At 44.8% G+C, this 21,872-nt stretch overlaps 1 protein-coding gene across 1 annotated transcript in view; it reads right to left on the bottom strand.

Moving 5' to 3' along the window:
• The window catches only part of VIPR1 (vasoactive intestinal peptide receptor 1), a 112,621-nt gene extending 91,449 nt beyond the window's left edge, over positions 1–21,172 (bottom strand). The window contains exon 1 of the mRNA XM_009086260.4: positions 21,095–21,172. Coding sequence (XP_009084508.4) covers positions 21,095–21,172 — 78 coding nt within the window. The remainder of the gene's footprint in view (positions 1–21,094) is intronic.
• Between the last annotated feature and the right edge of the window lie 700 nt (positions 21,173–21,872).

Here is a 21,872-nt window from a genome sequence, read left to right as displayed (position 1 = left end):
CTTTTAAATCACAGCCAAACCAGCACCAGGATCCAGCTGTGCCCCGTGCATCCATCACAGCTTTATCAGGCTGTGAGCATTCCTGGCAGAAACTGGCTTCTCCAAGTGTGGAAATGCAGCTTTGCCCCTGAATTTCACTCCTAAATTCCCAGCTTTGGGCTTCAGGGGATCACACAGAAGGGAATCACCCTCTCCTACTCTCACCTGGCTGAAAGTCAAAGCCAGACACAGCTCCAAGTTTCACCAAGCTCCCATTCCTGCTCTGCCAGGTGGATCCATAACTGCATTTATGCTTTGTTCCTGCTAAAGGTCGTCCTGCCTTGCTCAGTTTTTCCTGACAGGAAAATTGGCTCCTCCAAATGTGGAAATGCAGCTGTGCCCCTTAATTTCACTCCTAAATTCCCAGTTTTGGGCTTCAGGGAATCACACAGAAGGCACAGCAGCAGCAGAACAGGGCGAGGAAAGAGAAGAAGCACCAAAGCCTAAAATCAAAAGCTTGAAATCATTAGTACCTTTATCTGTGTGCAAGTGTAAAGGCTGTTATTGCTGTAATTATAGCTGTGCTTACTGTCACTGCTAATGGATGTGCCTTCCATGCTCACAGGGCTGCAGGCAGGGAAGGAACCTTCTCCTTCCACAGCTTCCCCAAGCTGGGCATGGAGCCATCCATCCCCTGCTCCCAGCATGCCCAGAGCTGAGCCTTGCCAAGAGCTGGAGGAAAATCAAACTCAGTAACCCTGCCCCAGTGATTTTCACTGACACCCCAGACCACAGCTGTGGTTATACAGCCTGGAAATATTCTTCTGGGTGAATAAACAAAAGAAGTGAATAATTTTTTAGTCTTTTTTTTTTAATTCTGTGAGAGATTTCAGAGTTCTGGATGGAGTTTATAGAGATCACCTTGCTGTGTTTCTGCTCTTTTCTGTGAATCAGCCTTCTTCAGGGGGAGATTTGTGTCATTCATCTCCCTGGTGACACAAGTTGATATCAGACAGTTGTTTCTGGAGGTATTTGACAGCAGCATCTCATGCCACAGCTAAACCTGGACCAGGTGAAGACTGAGCAATATAAGGAGCAAAATAACATCTTTATTTTCTCCTAGGTGAACACACATTTTCTACCAAGTATGGCCAGAAATCCCCTGGATTCAGCCAAGAACCAGATCCAGGCTTTGCTCCACAAAATTAAATACAGGATAAGAAATAGAGAGAAGTGCTCTCCTCGGCATCAAAGTACAGCAAAATGTGCAGATTTTCACTGGAAAGCCTTCATTTAAAAGCAAAAAAAATCAAGGTTGGCTCCCCAGAGTGCAGCATCCCCCAGGGATGGCACCATGAACTCCTTAACACGTGGAGTCAGAGCAAGGATGTCTTAAAGATGGGAGAGGGAAAAAAAAAAAAAATCACATTTCTTCCGAGAAGCAGAGAAATTATCCCTGCCCTGGGATCCAAGCCACTGAGGATTAAAACTCTTTGGAACAAGAAGACAATCACACTTTTTTTCTCCTTACACACAAAGCAATTTGCCTCTTCAATGGCATAAGAATAAAATCCAGCTGGAATGGCTTTTTAATTAAAATCATACTTTGCTTATCAGGGTGAGAGCACTTAGCTGATTACAAAGGGGACGTGGCAAACTCTGGCATCCCATTCCCTGTGCCCCAACTCCCTGTGCCCAACCCTGTGTAACCCTTTGCAGACTGCCCCACCTGTGCTCTCCTCACCCCATCTGTGGGTCAGAAAAAGTCATCTAGGACACACAGAGTCTCTGTAAAAGCTGAGACAAAAGCTCCTTCCCTGAATCTGCTGGAGTTCAGTTTGCTGAATCCTGGGAATTTCCTAAGCTAAGAATCTCCATATGTTTAATTTCATCTCCTTGGCTGTTTTTTGATAGTCATAGACAACTGAGATGTTTCTCACTGTCCTGGAAGGGCCCTAAGGCCAAAGGCTGAGCCCATTCCTGGCAGGTTCCCCCCACTCCAATGCTTAGGGAGCCCTTTCTTCCCAAGCATCATCACCCACACTTGCTGCCAGATGGGGACCACCAAATTCCCAGCTCAGGATAGGGACCAGGCAGGGTCACAGCCCCTCCAGGTGTCCCCTGAAGAACACCCCACGTCCCTGGGGGCACTGGGAGGTGCTGCCTGTGCCACACGTGAGTCCCAGCCCCCAGGGTTGCTCCTGTCACAGCTTCCAGGAGCATTAATGTGGCTCAGGTCAGCCCAGGTAAGCTGATTTATCCTGGCCAGGGTGGTGGCTGCAGGGCAGGATTTTCCCAAGCACAGCCAGGAGTTAAATTCCAAGGGCCCAATGAATGTGTGACCAAATTCCTGAGGGTTTTTATTGCCCTGTGTCCTTTGCCAGGTCCTTCCAGGGGAAGGGATGCTGGAGCTGAGGTCTTGGACTTTGTTTGCAGTGATTCCTTTGGGAATTCCCTTGAAATAGCCACCGGAGCTCAGCAGCACTTTCCTTACAGACAGAAAGTAGATCTGATGCTACTTGCATCAGGAAAGACACAGGTTTTAGCTCCAGTAAAATTATTTCAGCCACAAGGTGCTGATTTAGGCTGAGTTAACCATCTCCAGGTGAAACCCAAGAACACACCTGCTGCTCTTCATGGGTCTCCCACAGAATGAAGAAAATGCAGCTCCTCCCTTGCACTCCTCCTGCCCTCTCCCTCCTGACACCCAGGAGTGCTGCTTTCCATCACACCACCTCAATGCCACCATCCTGCAAGGAAACAAAACCCACTGATAAACCCCACAGGAGACACCTGATTGTGGTGTTGTGAGGTCCCCAGGACGAGGTGAGAGAGGAGAATTTGACTCCATGTTCTCAGAAGGCTGATTTATTATATTATATTGTGGTATTATACTATATTAAAAGAAATTATATACAAAAACTATACTAAAGAAATGGAAAGGATACATCTGAAGGCCAGTCAAGAATTAATAATAAAACCCCAGGACAGACTCAGAGAGTCTGACACAGCTGGCTGTGATTGGCCATTAATTAAAAACAACTCACATGTTTGGATAAATGACTCTCCAAATCACATTCCAGAGAAGAAAAACATGGAGAAGCTGAGGCTTCCCCTCTTGCCAAGGAGAAGAAATCCTGGCAAAGGGATTTTTCAGAAAATAAAACTGATCAGGTGACACCTGATTTCTGTGGCCAGAATTCCTCAGATTCCTAAATACTTTTAAACTCCAGACTTAGCCCAATATTACATTTCTAAGCCTGAAAATGTTCTCCCCCAATTGAGTCTGCTGCTGTTGAAGGGAGTTGGAGAACCCCAGAGTCCAAGGCTCAATAGGATTGAAGCTGTGACAGAACTTTCAAAAGTGAAACTCTTCCACTGTCTGATCTGGGGCACAGGTCATGGTCCCTTCTCTGAGCTGGACAGACTGACAGCCTGAGAATCAGGGAAGTGGCATTTCCCTCCTTCCCAGAAATGGCTCTGCCATCCAATAAAGATGTGGCCATCCTGACCATGTTCTGCCCTGCAAAGAAAGTTTAAAATCAAGAGTTTTTTCTTTATTTATTCACCCCTCTGTTTAGAAAAGTAACCTAGGACTTCTGAACATATCCAGTCTCTTGATGGGAAGAAAAGGGGGAAAGGCTATTCTGTTTTTTCTTCCTCATGAACTAAGAATGAAAATGACAAATCCCTTCATCCTCTCTCAACTTCACAAAATAACCCACCTTGGTGAGATCATTACTCAAGTGAAGGTTAGAGGTTTTGTTAAGGGAAAATATCTTTGGAAGGCAGAGTCAGCAAGGTCTAAAGTGAAGAGACCACTCACCAAGCCTCATATCTTGGCCTTAAGATCAATAAAATCTCATTTCCCAGTAGCCACATGCCCCAGTCTCAGAGGGCAGCTCTGGTCACTCACTGATGAGCTCTGCAGAATTTTAATGGGTTCCCCACTGCAGACCTCACTGTTGGGATACAAATTGAATTTTAGATTTCTCTCCCTCCTGCCCCTTGTAAGCAGCTCTTGTCCCTGTGCATGTGGGGCTGGAGGTGCTCACTGCATCTTCTCTGGTGAAAAGCACAATTTTTAATTTTGCTGTTGTTATTTTAGCACAGCATGAAGAGTCTGGGTGAGACTCTATTGCTCATATGAGGACAATCAAAAATATCAATCTTCCTCTCCATTCCAGGTATTTTACAGGAAATGGGCCACATCTGCTGAGTGAAACACCCTGCTGGGAGCTGGGACTGTCACCCAACCCCTGTGTGACCACTGAGCACATGGCCTGTGGCATCCTGATGGAAACCATTCCCTGGCTCTGCTCCCTGACAAAACAGTTCTTTTCCTTCATGGCCACGGTGCCCAGGACACTTGGCTGGCCCAGGAAGGCCAGATGGATGGATGGATCCCTCAGAACAAGGGTGATGTTGGCAGAGGGCAGTGAGCCCTATCCCACGTAGACCAAAGCTGTCCAGTTGGCTTTGAGCTTCTGTCACACACACACATCTCCAGGTCCACACAAATTCACAAATTCCAAAATAAAGAGCCTAGAGGAAGATTGTCAAAAGAGGAATCATCAGTGGGACCCTGCCACCAGGGATCTGACAAATCCACAGCACTGGAGGGACTGGGCTCTGAGGAGACACCATCAGAAGTCTCCCAGTACTTAAAGGAGGTTTATAAAAAAGAGGGAGAACAATTCTTCACTTGGACAAATAGATACAGGGCAGGGGAAGGTTGTAAACTAAGAGGAGAGATGTGTTAGGTGTCAAGAAGAAATTCTTCTCTTTGAAGGTGGGCAGGCCCTGGCACAGGTGCCCAGAGAAGCTGTGGCTGCCCCTGGGTCCCTGGCAGTGCCCAAGGCCAGGTTGGACAGGGCTTGGAGCAGCCTGGGACAGTGGGAGGTGTCCCTGCCATGGCAGGGGTGGGTTGGGATGATTTTAAGATCCTTTCCAAGCCAAACCATCCCATGACTCTGTGCTGACTACACAAACCCCTTGAAGATCCTGCCCATCTCTCAACAAACCACACTGGATTTCAATTCTAAGCCAGAGGAAATGTTCCTCTCTCCAGGATGACCTGTTCCCACCTCCTACTCTCACCTGGCTGAAAGTCAAAGCCAGACACAGCTCCAAGCTTCACCAAGCTCCCATTCCTGCACTTCCAGGTAGATCCATAACTGCACTAATGCTTTGTTCCTGCTAAAGGTGGTCCTGCCTTGCTCAGTTTTTCCTGACAGGAGAGGAGGAGGGTGAGCACAGCACTGGGAACAGGGTACATCTCACTCCCTCACTGCTGCAAACCTTCCCACACCCAGATAAATCCAATCCCACTGAGCATAGAACACTCCTGCACCAGCACTGGCTCTTTACTTTAGAATCATAAAATCCCTAAAGTTGGGAAAGGCCTCTGAGATCACTGGCCCAGCCACATCCACCACTAAACCATGGCCCCAAGCACCACCTTTACACATTTTTTGGACATTCAGGGAGGGTGATTCCACCACCAACATGAACAGCCTGTTCCAAAGCTTGACAACACGTTCAGAGAAGGAATTTTTCCTAACACTTCCCATGAAGAAAAAGATGCTTCCACTCCCCCATGTCACCACGAGTCCATGTCATCCCCATGACATCAATTAGCAGTGCTAATTTACCTGAACACTAATTACAACACCTTCAGGATGTAGGCAGAAAAAACTGAAAAGAAACAAGGCAAAAGTAAGTCTCATTTCTGGTTGGGTTTTAGGCATTCAGCCACAAGACTCCCCCCAGCAGAAAGGTCATTTTCAGAGCCTGGAACTGAGCTGAGCTCCCCAGCTTTATCCTGAACTCTCCACCTGTGGCTGAATTCCTTGGTTCATCTCCTTCTCCTGCTGGTTGCCCCAGTGGATGCTGTCCCTTGCCTGTACTTTTCCCCAGGCTACTCTGCAAGGAAAATCAGCATTTCTTTCTAGGTCCATTGCTCTCTGACTGGTTGGGCTCTCCTCCCAGGGCTGCAGGATATATTTAATACTTGTTTTCAGAGCTGACAGCCCAGGAAGTTTGAGTGGTGAGCTAGCACAGGCAAGAAATCATTATAAAGGAGAGGGGCATCAACCTGCCAAACATTTTAACTCCCCTTCTGGAAAGAGAGATTTGAACTCTCAGCAGCCCCACAGTGGGGAAAGAAGCAAGACTCAAAAACGCACTTGCTGTTTGATGAGGATGATGATGGTGATGATGATAGCTCCAATGTGCAATAACAAATCTTGTCAGATCTGCAGCAGTGAGGAACGTGAGGGGGAGACACAATCAGAGCAATTTGCAGAGGAAAAAAAAAGTCTGTTAAAAAAAAAGGCAGTACAGGAGAGAGAAGTGCACCTGGACTGCCCAGCATTCCCAGCACAGGGAATGTCTCTGGGAGTGCTGGAGCTTCTGGACATGGGTGATCCAGGTGGGACCAGCAGAGCCAGGGTATTCTATTTGCTGGGAATGCCCCAACGAAGGCAGGAATGATGAATCTGACTCCATGTTCTCAGAAGGCTGATTTATCATTTTATGATACTATATTATATTAAAGAATACTAAACTATACTAAAGAATACAGAAAGGATACAGACAGAAGGCTAAAAAGATAATAATGAAAACTCCTGACTCTCTCCAGAGCCCTGACACAGCCTGGCCCTGATTGGCCAAAGAGTGAAAACAACTCCCAGCAGAATGCAATGGAACAATCACCTGGGGGTGAACAATCTCCAAACACATTCCACATCAGCACAGCACAGGAGAAGCAAATGAGATCAGAATTGTTTTCCTTTTCTCTGAGGCTTCTCAGCTTCCCAGGAGAAAAACCCTGTGTGAAGGGATTTTATCAGAGAATGTGAATGCCAGGCCAGGGCTCATCCCACACGAGGGATCCAGCTCAGATCTGAGATCTTTCCACAGTGGATCTCCCCAAGGGCTGTGCTTCCCAACCCTCTGCAGCTGGGCTCAGTTCTCCTGCTTGTGGTCACCACATCCTCTCCCTAATCCCATATCCTCAGGCAATTCCATGCTGGGATCACAGGTCCTGGCCACATCCTGAGCTCTCCTCCCCAGCCTGCAGCAATCCCATGGATTCTTTCCCCTTCCCACTGAATCATGATTTTAGAGGGTTAAGATTTTAGAACCGATTCATATGGAAGTTAGATTCACCAACAATAGGTTAATGATTATTAGCTGCTTAAGCTAAAGCTAATTGTTACATTATGAGCTCACTTGTAGAAGGAAGTGGAGCAAGCAAACCATTACAGGAACCATTACTGAAACCAGTAGGACAATGCCCAGCACCTGGACTCTGTGTCAATCCATCATGAACCAGGGGGCCTTGGATCATGCCAGAGGCTCACTGAGACCTGACAAAGACTTTCCTGACTTCATCCCTGGGACCACTGACCCAATTTGAGAGAAGAATTGCACAGGCATGAAGGAATAATTGTCGGAACCCAGGAAGTTCCTCTGACTGTCCTGGAGGGCTCTAGCCCCTGCCCAGGGAGCTCAGAGACCTTGGCACAGAGCCCAAGACCCCTGGGCCTTTGATCTTGACCCATGGAAAAAACAATTACCAACCCTTATATGAAGAATTACAAGTCAAGAGAGTTTAAGTAGAATAATAGTTAGTTTGTCACGGGGTGAAAAAACAGATTTTTGGGGTTTTTAGAATGGGGGTTCAGGAGGCAAGATGGAGGAATCTGGGTGTGTCCTGTCTTTCTCCTTCTTCTTCTACTTGTCCTCCATCTTCTGCTGTGATGGTGGCACTTCTGGATTGGTTTAAGGTAGAAGCTCACTGCCTGACATAGGTGATAGGGATTGGGAAGTTATGGTAAATATTGTACATGTAGTTTTTAGAATAAAAAGACAACACCACCCCAGGGATGGACAGGGACAGGACCTCAACCCAACCTGCCAGACAGACCTTGGTGGGTTGGAGAAAGAGTGTTATAGATAAGAAATAATAAATAACTTTGAGAATGAGAACAGAAGAATCCTGACTCATTCATCAACTGCCAGGCTGGGAAAAAGAAGGTTGTATGAATCTCAGAGTCCCTCTGACCAGCAGAGATTCTGAGAACTAATAACCTCATTTTAATACCAAATAGGGATGGGAGGTGCTGGGGTTGTGCACATGTATTGTTTTGGGAAATGAAAGGAAGGCAAAAATCCTTGTGGGGCACAATCACACATTTTGGGGACGACCCCCACTGCGTAATGAACACCCCACTTTCTGATTTTAACTTTGTCCATGATTTTCAGTGTCAACTATTCACCACCTCTCTTTCCAAAGAGCAGGGACGGTGCTGGTGAGTTACATGAGGGGTCTCCCTTCAGGAAACACCACCTTTCCTCAGCCCTCTGCTTTGCTCCTCTCCCACAACTCAACTGGGGATTTTGGAAGATGTCCCCTCAATAAATCCCTGCCTCTGTTTCACCTCCCTGTTACAACAACACTCAGCCAACAAATTTCCACAGACAAGCAAAGCTTCAGCTTTGTAGCTGGGTTTAAAAAGATTTCCAGATATTTGTTGGGTCCTTTAAGGCTCAGCTCAAGTGGACCCAAGGCAGCGCGCTCCAACTCTAATTTCATTTCTGTCTTCAAAACCAGCAGGGCTTGGCTAACACAGATCAACCACCAGACATGTCTGGCTCTGGGAACAGCTTTCCAGTGAAAGCAGCACAGCAAAAAGCTGGATTTTAAGAAAACGAATTTTACCTCATTCAATTTCATTTAAGAAAATTATTTTTACAGTTATAAACTGTATATATGGTAAATAACTGAATACAGTTATTTACCATAAGTGTATGGTTAAAATGGGAGCCCTATCTTGGCAGACAATTTAAGAAGACAGAAAAGTTGTTCCTGTTATTTAATATAATAAAGTTATTCCTGTTATTTAATATAATAAATATTTATTTTAATAATTTAATATTTATTTTAATAGTTCTAATAGAATGAGGTAACTTTAATAGTTTATCAATAGTTGTTCCTATTATTTATTATAAGTAATTATGTATTAATTATTATTATATTAATAAATATTATTGAGTATACTAGTTTAATAAATACAAACTAATAAAATAAAACTATTATAATAAATTATACCAATTATTAATAAGCATAAATATTTAAAAGATTACCTTAACATCATCAAACATTAACTACTAATATATTAATTATATAATATAAATTTGCAAATTCTTATAATAAAAAATATTTATAAAATAATTTTTGGAAAAAATATGAAATATTATTAAATCCCCAAGTCTGTAAGATCCAAATTAAAGCAACAGCCATGGTGGAAGGCACAAATACACCAACACCAGGAGTCCCTTCCTCATGGTGTATAAATTTAATTACAGTGTAGATCACACACTTCTTCCAGAGCATCTTCAGCCTCTGGCAGACACCAATGGACCATCTCCAAAAGAAACAGGGACCAAGATGAATGGATCTCAAAGCAGTTTTATTAAGTGCCCTCCTGGCCATGATTGACTGCTGATATATGACACAAGGTATTTTTTATTTGACTGACTAGCACAGCCAGAGGCAGAAAAAAGCTTTTAAAGCTCTTTGCTCCCTGGAACACAGCGAGGAAATTTCCAGCTATGCATTTCATGGGTCTGAAAAAACTGTTCTGAGCTCTGTCAAAGTTGTTAATTACAGAAATCAAAATCCAAAAAGAGCAATTAGCACCTGCAGAGGCTGAATCAGCCAGGCAGGAGGAGCTGGTGGGACCAGCAGCCCTCTGTGGGGATGGGGAGAGTTATCACTCCTGGGGCAGCCTGGAGTGAGCAGGTGGGAAGGAAATTCTGGCAGGACATAAAAATCCCCATCTCCAAGGACTTTGAGGGGTTTAGTGCCCAGAAGAGGCAGGAATATGAATTTGGGAGCTTGGCTGTAAATCTGTGCCTGCCATGAAGGATGGGAGTGATGGTTTAACACAGGACACCCTTCTCAACCAGCACTCTGATTTCATAATGGATTTCTTTGCTTCTGTACACAATATTTTATATTATTCCCTCCGTTATTTTAGTACTCTGCACCCTCATTTATCCTTTTTACAGAAATTACGTGTGCTTTTAACAGCTGGGTATCCAAAACTTGGATAGATTTACAGTTTTACAAGAAAAAAAAAAAAATCCAGTTGGATCATCCATGAATTTAGGTATTCTACCTTCTTAGCAAGCACTGATTTTCAGGCTAAATCCATACAAATGGCTTTATTCCTCTTTTATCCCTCAGGAACTAGTGCTACACCTGAAAGCACACATTTTTACAAGCATAAATATATATACATATATATAAATATCCATTTTCTTCCAACAGAAGCTGTTCTTTCACTTGATAAAACCTCTCCTCATCTGCATTGCACTCAGAGAGGCAAAGATAAGCCTTTGATACACCCTGTGCTGTGTGAATTCCCTGGAAAGGGAGGGGAGAGAGGGGGCCAAGGAGGAACAAAGCTTAATTTTCCTGGAGATGCTGCTGAAAACAAAACTGCTGGAACAATTCCTGCATCCCAACCAAAAGGCATCACCTCCAGCAGGTTAAAAGAAAAAAATCTTTGCACAGAGAAACTCTGCAAAAAACCAAACTATGCAAGGAGAGTCAAGGGGCGAAGAGCAGAAGGGGTGGAAAATCTCCTTGAGAGGGATCATGGCTGGGACCCACATGGCTCTGCAGATGTGTTTAATGTCATATTTCCCCCCCAAAAAATGTACTCAGCCTTGCAGTCAGCATTTGAGCACATCCCAAATTCCTGGTGTGGTGGCTTGGCCTCCTCTTGGTGCCCTGGAAAGCTGGGAGCTCTCTCAGCAGCAGCGATTTTCTCTGCCTCTGAGGATGTCAACCAAAAAAACCAACCTGTTCCTGCTGTGAAAACAGCCTAGAAAAGCCTAATTGTTCTTAAAAAGCAGGATGAAAATGGTTAAAGCAGAGTAGATGGATGCTAATGTGGAAGGAAACAAGGGAAAAGTCAAATTGTTCTTAAAAAGCAGGATGAAAATGGTAAAAACAGAATAGATGGATGCTGATGGGGAAGGAAATAAGTGAAAAGCCCAACTGTTCTTAAAAAGAAAGACAAAATGGGTTAAAAAATCCCAATAGATGGATGGAGGTGTGGAAGGAAACAAGTGAAAGCCTGATTGTTCTTAAAAAGCAGGATGAAAATGGTAAAAATTCCAATGGATGGATGCTGATGTGGAAGGAAATGAGGGAAAAGTCAAATTGTTCTTAAACAGCAGGATGAAAATGGTAAAAACAGAATAGATAGATGCAGATGTGGAAGGAAATAAGTGCAGTTGTTCATTAAAAGTAGGATGAAAAGGGTAAAAAACCAAATGGATGGATGGAGGTGTAGAAGGAAAGAAATGAAAAGTCAAATTGTTCTTAAAAAGCAGGATGAAAATGGTAAAAATTCCAATGGATGGATGCAGATGTGGAAGGAAACAAGTGAAAAGCCCAACTGTTCTTAAAAAGAAAGACAAAATGGGTTAAAAAATCCCCATAGATGGATAGAGGTGCGGAAGGAAATAAGTGAAAGCCTAATTGTTCTTAAAAAGCAGGATGAAAATGGTAAAAATTCCAATGGATGGATGCAGATGTGGAAGGAAATAAGTAAATTGACTTTTGTCATTTGCATTTTGCTTTGGAATGACCCCAGGAGCTCTCAGGGAGGGGATCCCAAAACCCCATCACCCCTCCACAGAACTCCCAGCACTCACTCAGCAAGGGGAGCAAAGCAGCCCCATCATTCCTTGCTGAATTATCCCAAATTCCATGGGGAAAAAAGCAGCCAAAAAATGCCAGGCACAGCTCAGGGCTGAGCCCAGCCACTGATGGTGAGGAGGATGAAGTAACTTTAGCTACTTTGAACCAGGCACAGGTTTAATCTCCACCCAGGAAACTCCTGAGGGCAGTGAAAGGGGACTTAAAAAAAAAAAAAAGAATAAAAAAAAAAAAAAAAAAAAAAGCAATTACCTGTGTGCCACACATCCATGTGCAGGCTGAACGAGTTCCCCTCTCCCCTGACAAATGGGTGGGGTAGGAGATATAAAAATAATCACCACATTCACTTCAAATGAGAGGTGGATGTGGCCAAACAAAGGTGGCAGAGGTGTAATCCCCAGCAGGGTTTGGATCCTGGCCATTTCCCAGCTGAGTGCATAAAAATGCTGAGGGTCAGCCTGGAGGCTGCTTTTGATTTTGGTGCAGGAGTGCAGAGCTGTCTGCTCTGTCCTTTTTTTCAGGGCTGGTGGTGGTGGTGATCACAAGCAGTACATTTAATTTGATTTTATTTCCTTTCCTGCCTGGCAAGGGGGATGTGTGTTCCTCAAAGTCTGAGCTGCCACTTGGGAGAGATGAAATAAAACCTGGTCTTGGGTAAGGAATAAAGCAGGCTGCAGGGAAGAGCTCAGCATGGAGGAAATTTCCTTCTTTTTCTTTTTTTCTACTCTTTCTACACAAGAAACCAGTTTGAGGCTTCAGCTCTCCAAAGAGAGGTGTCTGCCAAAGGAAGGAAGTGCCCCTGTGTCTGTGCAAGGTGCAGAATGAGGGAACTTCAATTTTGGTCTTCACAACACCCCAGAATGCTACAATGGTTTGGGTTAAGAGGGGCCTCCAAGATAATCTCCTTCCGACCCCACAGAGCACCTGCAGGGGCTTCCCCCTCTGCCAAGGCATCACCTGGGGATATTTTTCTATCCCCCCAGTGGTCTGAAAGTGGTCAAGCAGCACTGAGCCTGCCCCCACTGCTGACCCCACAGCAGCTCTGGTCACTCAGAGACCCCAAATGCCAAAATTGGGGTGTCCTGATCTGCCAGGAGAATCCCACCTGCAAGGGAGCTCCCAGAGCATCTGTGACAGCCAGTGACATCTGGGAGGGCCCTGGGGATGCTGCTCAGATGTTCCAGATCACCAGGGATTAATTGAAACATCTGTTAAACACAGAATCCAGGCTGGAGCCTCAAATATGTCTGTTCAAAAGACACCCAATGGATTTCAGCTTTCAAAAGGAGACACCAGGTATTGATATTCTGCCCTCCAGACATGAATTGTGTTTCAATAGATTTTTCTTTTCCCATAACTCTTGCTGAGATGACAGGGATGAGGATGGAAAGACCTGTGGAGCTGACACAGGAGGAGGAACACCCCTGCTGGAAAAAGGACAGGATCATGGGGGTGGTGGCTCAGCAGAGTTGGGATCTCTGTATTCAATTCCTCTGGCCTCTTCTCCACTTTAAATCCATGCAAATCAATGGAGCCAGGCTATGACAGCCAGCAGAGTTCATCAACACCACATCACCCACCCAGCTCATTAGTGAACACATCAAAAATAACCCCACTTTGGTCCTGAGCTGGAAAATAATCACAGTTCTGTGCAAACACTGGCATTTAAATGCCAGGCAGATATCCAGGAGTGTAAATCTCCAGCTCCCAATGCAAACAGTGAAATGGAGAGTTAGGGACAGCCCTGGGCTGGGGGGGAGAAATCCACCTAATGCCACTAATGGAGGAATTAAAAGCTGGTAATGTCCTCTGGTGCAGCTGAGTGAAAAAGTGACTGTGTGAATTTAAAATACATCAGGCTCTCTAAAAATCCTGTAGAGGAATAGGGCTTTACATCCTGGAAATCCTGCATCCATATATACACATACATACACATCTATAGCTATATATAGATACAGATATATATAAACATATATTTATACACACATATATACACATACACATGTATATGTGCATATATACATTTATATACACATATATATGGGCATATATACACATATATATACACACAGATAGATACATATATATGGGCATATATATACACATATATATTCATAGACACACATATATATATACATATTTTATGTATATAAAAAATACATATATACCTCTAAAAATACATATATACCTCTAAAAATAAAAATAAAAAAAATAAAATAAATAAGAATAAAAAAAGAATAAGAATAAGAATAAAAATAAAATAGAATAAAAATAGAATAAGAATAAAATAAGAATAAGAATAAAAATAAGAATAAGAATAAAAATAAGAATAAGAATAAAAATAAGAATAAGAATAAAAATAAGAATAAGAATAAAATAAGAATAAAAATAAAAATAAAAATAAAAATAGATATATAAAATAAAATAAAAATAAAATAAGAATAAAAATAAAATAGAATAAAAATAAAATAAGAATAAAAATAAAAATAAGAATAAAAAGAAGAATAAGAATAAAAGAGAAGAAAAATAAGAATAAAAATAAAAATAAGAATAAAAATAAAAATAAGAATAAAAATAAAAATAAGAATAAAAATAAAATAAGAATAAAAACAAAAATAAAATAAATATAAATATAAATATAAATAAATATAAATATAAATATAAATATAAATATAAATATAAAATATAAATATAAATATAAATATAAATATAAATATAAATATAAATATAAATATAATATAAATAAATATAAATAGGTTTTATATGTGTCTATATATATATATAACAGTCAGTGCTGGAGATAAGATCTGCCCCAATAAAGTGCCAGCAAAGCAGCACTAATGCAAGCTCTGCAGCCTTGAGCAACCCACAGCACACATCCCTGCTCACAGAAACCTCCCAAAATTCACCCCACAAACCAAGCAGCTCCAAATGCCCCCTCTGGGGGCTGATGGCACCCCCAGCACCCTCCAGCCAGGGCTGCACTGACCTGGGGGCACTGCATCTGCCTGGCACCCACAGCACTGGGGGCAAAAAATAGCAGAGGCAAGGGCTGGAAGAGCAAGGAAATCTCACAGCTGCTTGCTCCTCTTCACCTCACCTGCTTGCTCCCAGCAGGTCAGGCCTGTTTCACAGAGGATATTTATTTTTGTGCAGATTGGCAATTATTAATCAGAGGTGATTTGCTATTAGAGCTCTCCCCTCGTTGGGGATTATGCACGAGGCAGAGCTGGTCCAAAGGGATTTGTGGCAAAGCCCCAGCCAAGGGGATGCTCCTAAGAAAGATGAAGTTTTGGGGTGGAAAATATTGGTGCTGTGTTGACAACATCCTCATCAGAGGGAAAGTTGCTGGTTCATCCTCAGAAAGCCATGTCTCTTAATTAAACTATTTAAATAAACTTATAAAGAAATACAACTCTATTTTTTTAACTTATTAAAATAAACCACTATAAAGCTCACAGTTTATAGAATTAGAATAGAAATAAAATCTACTAAACATCTAAATCCAAACAAAAAAATACCATCTCACATTTTTAATCCCAGCCCTAACAAAACAAAAAAAAAACCCAAAAAACTCAACCTGCACCTTTTATTTTACATCTTCAGGAGCTTTCAGTTTTTCTAGCAGTGCTGAAGCAGCCTGGTATTGCCCCATTTAACCAATAAATGGGATTTATAACAATGCAAGGAGCATCCAATGGCTCTGGGAGCTCATCCCCTCCTCAAAAAGCTCCTCAAACCCTCCCCTGGGCACTCCTGAGTGCTAAGGAATGAACTCCCCCTGTGTCAGGGTTCTGGATACTGAGAATTTTAGACTTTCTCTGCTGGCAGACTCTAATCCCCAGGAGAACACAGCATTTGACCTGGAACCATGGAAAAAAAATCCAAAATTGATTGATAACACTAAGATTACAGGGGTGTAGTTGATTAGAAGTGTGTAATATCACAAAATACAAAACTTGGAGTTTAAAATTTTAGAATATAGCAATATCCATGGGACAAAATAGAAGTTTTAAAGCAGCAGCTAGTTCTTCCTTACCTTCCTCTTCATGAGTTTGAGTAGTATTTTGTAATTAAACAGAAAAATCTGCATTGCTGACTTAGAGAGATTAGTTATTAAGTTAAAAGTGAAAATAATTTGTCATTTCTTAATTAAATGGTTTAGCCTTAGAAAACCCTTGTAGTGAAAGATTGTGAACCATTTTGTGCCTTGTTAGTAAAAGACTACAAAACTCCCTGCTGTGAGACTGTAACATAGACAAGAAATAATAAACATCCAAATAAAAACAATAATAAAAAACAAATTATTATCCAATAATAATAATAATAATAAATAATAATAATAATATAATAATAATAATAATAATAATAATAAACTAATATAATAACTAGATAATAATAAATTATCTAAATAATAAACTATCATCTCAATTGATGAGATGATAGTGTAGACCCCAACCTCAACAGAGGTAGAAAAAAATCCCAGGAAAGGTGAAGGAAGGATGTGCCCAGGGACTTGAATCAGCCCAGAGGAACCCCTGGTGCTCATTCTGCAAAAAGGAATGGTGATAAAAAGGCTGCTCAGGTGGGGACCAGCCTTCTTCAGCCCTGCCCAGGACCTCCCTGCCATGGCAGGAGCTGTGGAGCTCTGGGTGGATGCCACTCTGAGGGTTGGCATCGCATCCCTGGCCCTCTCACAGACCCAACTGTTTGGGTTTTCTGCCCCTGCAACCCTCTGGGATCTCATTTTCAGAGGCAAAAGCCTCTCCCCTCCTGCCTGAGGTCCCACCCAGCTGAGGTTGTGGGATTGGGGCTTCTGGAGAACATCTGGGAGTGTGGAGGGCAGGGATTGTGGAGAAGCTGCACTCAGCACCCACAGAGGGAAACCTGCACAGGGGGACAAGCCCCTGCTTTGTCACAGGCCAGTCTGTGTGTCTGTCCATCCTGCTGGGGGCTCTCCAGTCACCCCCAGCTCCTTTTGCCTGTGCTTTTGGCCCCTGACCTGGGGTTTTTTCTTGGCTGCACTTCCAAGATTTTCATTCTTGCAAAGCTCTTTCCTCTTCTTTCCAACACAGAAGAAAGTTGATGAGAGCAGGGAGTGGGGCTATATTTAATCCCACAGCCTTTCCCAGGCATTGGAAAACCACAAATGCCTGTCCCCTGAGGCAGGGTGATGCAGCAGGGGAAGTGACAGCAGCACCAAAGTGACACTGCCACACTGGGCAGGGCGTGACCTCCTGCATTCCTAAAACCCAGCTGAAACTGCTCCCCACCAAAGCCTGACTTAAAATTTTTTATTCTGCACAGATAATCAGAGCCCTTGCCTGAATTTCAGCCACTCAGGGTGTGACAAATCTCCTCCAAGTGCACTCAGGTCTGACTTAAAGATCTTCAAATCTCAGGTCTCACTGATCTCCACAGTGCCTGGTGCCCTTCCCCAGGCTGCCAATCAATGGGACACTTGATGCTGAACAGGGACATCTCTTCTGTCCCTCTTCCCTCTGCTCCAAAAGATTTGTGTCTGCATTCTAGCCCAAACACCAGAAAACTCCCAGTCCTCCCAGACTGTCAGCACATCATGTGGAAGAATGATTTTGACAAGTCACCAGTCTCTCCAGTTGTTTCTGCTGGAGACCATCTGGTACTGGCAAAAACCTCTCCATTATTTTTTTCTCCTTTTTTTTCCCCCTGAAAATGAACATAAACTCTGCAAGTTTGCCATTCCTGAGGCAGCCTGGCAGCTGAAACACCTCTCTCCTGACTCAGTCTCCCCTTGCAATTTGCCCAATGTGCAGAGCATCCATCCCCCTGCCCTGCATCCCCCACTGCCCTGCTGCCTCCTCGGAAAGTCAAGCGTGACAGACAAAAACCCCACTCCACAAAGTCCCCGTGAAACACTCAGAACCAGAACAAAACCTTTTGTCAGCCTCAGGGGCCACCACGGGACCAAACGCAACTCACCTGAATTTGCATTTCCACCCGGAGCAGCCCTCTGGCTCTCACACTCCCACTCAGGGGTTGGAACCTGAGCATTTTTAAAGTGCTATAAAAATTTGGGAAATGCTCCTCCACACCCAAAATTCACTACCCGGGTGGTTTTCCCTGTCCATGGTCCCACTGCCTCCTGCTGCTGAGTGTCTGGTAAAAATCCCTTTTTTAAATACACTTTTAAATCCCTGGTGGACTCTTTGCTGTTCCAGCCCATCCCAATTCCTGGCTGGCTGGAGTTTCCCTGCTGGAGACAAACCCCAGGGCTGTGGGGGGGTGTGATGATGATGGTGTGACACAGCTTGAAACAGCTTTAAGTATTTCCTCTAGCACGTTTTCCCCCTCAAGATACTGTGTCCCCCACACTATTTTACAATTTTGCCTTTTTCTGCCCTAAGTAAGAGCTCCCACAATATTATTCTTGCTGATTATGTCTCCTCTCTGAAAACTTTATAGAGAGGCTTTCAGAGCTACCCAGACACAGGGTTGGGCAACTGGTTCTCCTGAATAAAGTCAGTCATGCATTTAGGCAAGCAAAAATGGAATAAATCATACACCCAGCGATGCACTCAGGGTTTGTGGCAAGGCCTTTGTCAAACACGTTGTCATTGCTAAAGGATCTTTGTGCTGGGGGCAGGAACTGGCCTGGAGGATTCCATGAGAGCTTTGTCTTTTGGCCAAAAGCAGTGGTTGTTTTGTTTAAAGTATATTTATGTCACTTCACAGATTCTCAGTCAATGACAGGAGGAAAGAGACCCAGACACAGCTGAAGTGGTTGTTCTGATTTCTGTGGAGCTCAGATTCCGCTGATTTTCCACACTGATCACATCTCCAAGTTTGCACTTGGATTGATGGAGAATCAGATCTGAGTTGTTTTATTCTTTTGCTTCACAAACCTGCTTCAAGGCTGGAACAGAGCAAAGCTCTGAAGAAAAGCACAAATTGCACCAGCTGGGCAGATTTGGCTAATTCAAGGAGCTTGAAGTCTGAAGGCACGTGGAATCCACCAACTGCTTCAAATTATCCCCATCTCATGTTCTAGACACACACTGGGAGAAAAAAAGTGTCTAATTTGTAGCTCTTCAGGCCAAATTGTCTTAATTACACCCCTAAAAGCAACACAGAAGAACCTTAAAGGGATTATTGTGCATCTGCACCACATCCACACCACCATTAACACTTCAATTCCAACTTTTCCAAGCTGCCCCTGGCAGGAGGGCAGGACTTGGTTGGGCATGGCCTGATGACCTCAGCAAATGAGATCTGTCCAATTCCCTCTTCTCCACAGCGTGCAGGATGAGAGGTGAAAGTTTATAACAGCAATTAGAAACCACATGGCTGCAAGGGTTTTATGGTGCTGAACTTGTTGATCAGCCACTTGTTCAGAGGTTTTTTTTTTTTTTCCCCAAGGACGTACCAATAAAAATTATCACAATAAATTATACTAAACAAACCCAAACCAGCCAAGCTCTGCTGAGCCATCACAGGTCCCAGAGCTGGGTTATGGCTGCAGAGCTACTTTTGCTTTAAAAATCAGCACCAAATCCCAGGTTTGAGCTGAGAAACAAATCAGGGGTTTTCTCCAGCACTGAGGCAGTTCAGTATTAGTCACCTTGTAGATCAGTGCTGATAAGGAGCATGTGAATCTTTTTAACCCACCAGCGTGAACCAGATCCCAGGAACATTAACAACAACAACAGAATAATAAAAGGGTTGGAAAGGAAGCAGTTACAGGATTTCACCCAGTCTTGTGCTGCCCCAGAGCTTTCAGGGTTTGTGCTTATTGATGGCAGCCCAAGAGCATCACCCACAGCCTGATCCTGCCACCCCTTGCAGGGTGAATTTCAGCAGCCCTGTGACCTCACCCTCTGCAGGATCCGGCCCCACAGGAGCCCCTCGTGCCAACAGTCTTTAAAGAAATGGGAATTTTGCCAAGGGCTTCAGTGGAAGCAAGAGCTGGAGCAGCTCCAGCAGCTGATGAGAACGCTGCCCCCTTCTCCTTTCCCCAGCTCCAGCCCTGGACACTTGGGCTATTTTGGATCTTCCCTAAAGCAAGCTCTGTAGAATCCCAAGAACTGATTGTCTGGTCCTTTTTTTAGTACTTTAATCCTTTTTCCCAACCTCTAAGAAAGTCTTCAGCAATGCAATAGGTGAGTGGCTCATGGCGACAGCCAAAAAATGTTACAGTTAAATTTGTACATTTGTTTCATTCCTTGTGGGACAGGGAGAGAAGAAAGGGGAGAAGAAAGGGGAGACAAGTGATGCACTGACACATCTGGGTTAACTTCCACTCTCTGAGGCTCAGCTTGCTTGGTCTGACTCTGCTTTAAGACCAGGCTGGATGATGCTCTGAACAACTGGTCTACTGAAAGCTGTCCTGTCCACAGGGCTTTGGAATCAGATGCTATTTAATTCCAACTATCCTACAATTCTCTGATGGTTCTGTGACCACAAGCACCGTCTCCAGCCCAGCAGAGCCAACACAGGTGACTTGCAATGGATGGTACAACCCAATTCTGCTGGGCAAACCTCTCCCAGCCCTACAGGATGCTGGGGAGGCAACCTCACCTTCCCGAGAGAAAACAGCTGTGGCAGCAGGTTACTCGTCAGAGGGAAACTCAAATCTCCCCCCAAGCCCAGGCTGCTAAATTAAAACCAGTCTCGTTCTAAATCAAACCCCGTGAGGAAACGAGCTGCGAGAACAAAGCAAAATCCGAGAACTGCAGACTCCCTGAATGGTCTGGGTTGGAAAGGACCTTAAAGATCCTCCAGTTCCAGGCTGTGCCATGGGCAGGGACTCCTTTCCCTGGAGCGTGCAGAAGCCGTGCTCTGTGCCTGCTGGCACGGAGGCTCAGCTCGGCTCGCACGTGTGACTCCAGGAGGAACAAACCAAACCCGCTTTGCTCAGCCTGCCCCGAGCCCCCACGGAGCCGAGAGCAGGGGAATCACAGCCGGCAGGGGCACGGCAGCCCGGACACATGCCCTGCTCCCGGCTCTGGAGCGCTGGAGAGCGGCGCTTTGCCCAACTTCTGGTACCTGCAGGGAGAGCCCATCCCAGAGCCCCTCGGGGAGAGCTCATCCCGTTATCCCGTTATCCCCAGGTGTGCGGAGGGCACTCCAGGACTCACCGAGCTCCCGAAACCAAAGCGAGCCGAAAGCCAGCAAACCTCAATGACAGCGAAACCCGCTTGCGGATCAAAACGCTAAAACCCCGAGGGAATCCCCTCAGCCCAAAGGGATCCTGCACTCCCCAAGGGGACGCGCACCTGAACCTCAAGCGCTCGCTATTTCCCGGCTCCAGGGAAAGGAGCAGATCCTCCCAAAGTTGCCCGAAGTTTGCCCGAGGCGTGCGGCGCTGCCCCGCTCGCTCACTCGGTCACTCACCGCGGCCAGCAGGCAGCCGAGCAGCGGCACGGCACCGCGCAGCGCCGAGCCCCTCATCCCGCCCGAGCCCCGCAGCATCCAGCGGCCACGGCGGCGGCAGGAACAGCAGGAGGAGGCACAGCAGCAGGAGGAGGAAGGAGGAGGCAGCGGCTCCGAGCCCGCTCCGCCGAGCGCCCGCACCGCCCGCACCGCCCCCGCCGCCTCCTGCGCGGGGCGGCTCCGGCACCGCCCCCGCCCGCCCCAGGTACGGCCGGGCCCGGGAGCCCCGGCTCCTTCCCCCTTCCTTTACACCCCGGCTCCTTCCCCCTTCCTTCCCCTTCCTTTACACTCCGGCTCCTTCCCCCTTCCTTTACACCCCGGCTTTCCTTGACCTTTATTAATTTTCCCTTCTCCCTTTTTTCCCGCTGCCTTCTCCCGTTTCTCCTTCTTGCCTTTCCTTACTCCTTTCTTTCCTGTTTCTCTTCTCGTCCCCCTCTTCCTTCCTTTTCGTTTTTTTTTTCTCTTTACCTTTTTTCATTCTGTCATTACTTTTTATTTCCTATTTCTTCTTTTTCTCCTCTTCCTCTTCTTTTCCCCCTTTCTCTCCGATTCCCCACATTTCCTTTTTACCATTTCCCCCTTTCTCTTCCCTTTTTGCTTTGTCCCCCTTTTCATCCTTTTCCCCCCTTTCTTTTCCCCCTTTCCTATACCCCCTTTCCTTTTCCCGTTTCCTTTTTTCCCCCTTTTTTTCCTTTTTCCCCCCTTTCCCATTTTCCTTCCCCCTTGCCTTTTCCCCCCT

Source organism: Serinus canaria, chromosome 2, assembly GCF_022539315.1.
Source record: "Serinus canaria isolate serCan28SL12 chromosome 2, serCan2020, whole genome shotgun sequence".
Classification (NCBI taxonomy): Eukaryota; Metazoa; Chordata; class Aves; order Passeriformes; family Fringillidae; genus Serinus; species Serinus canaria.
This window is presented reverse-complemented; position numbering and strand designations above follow the sequence as displayed.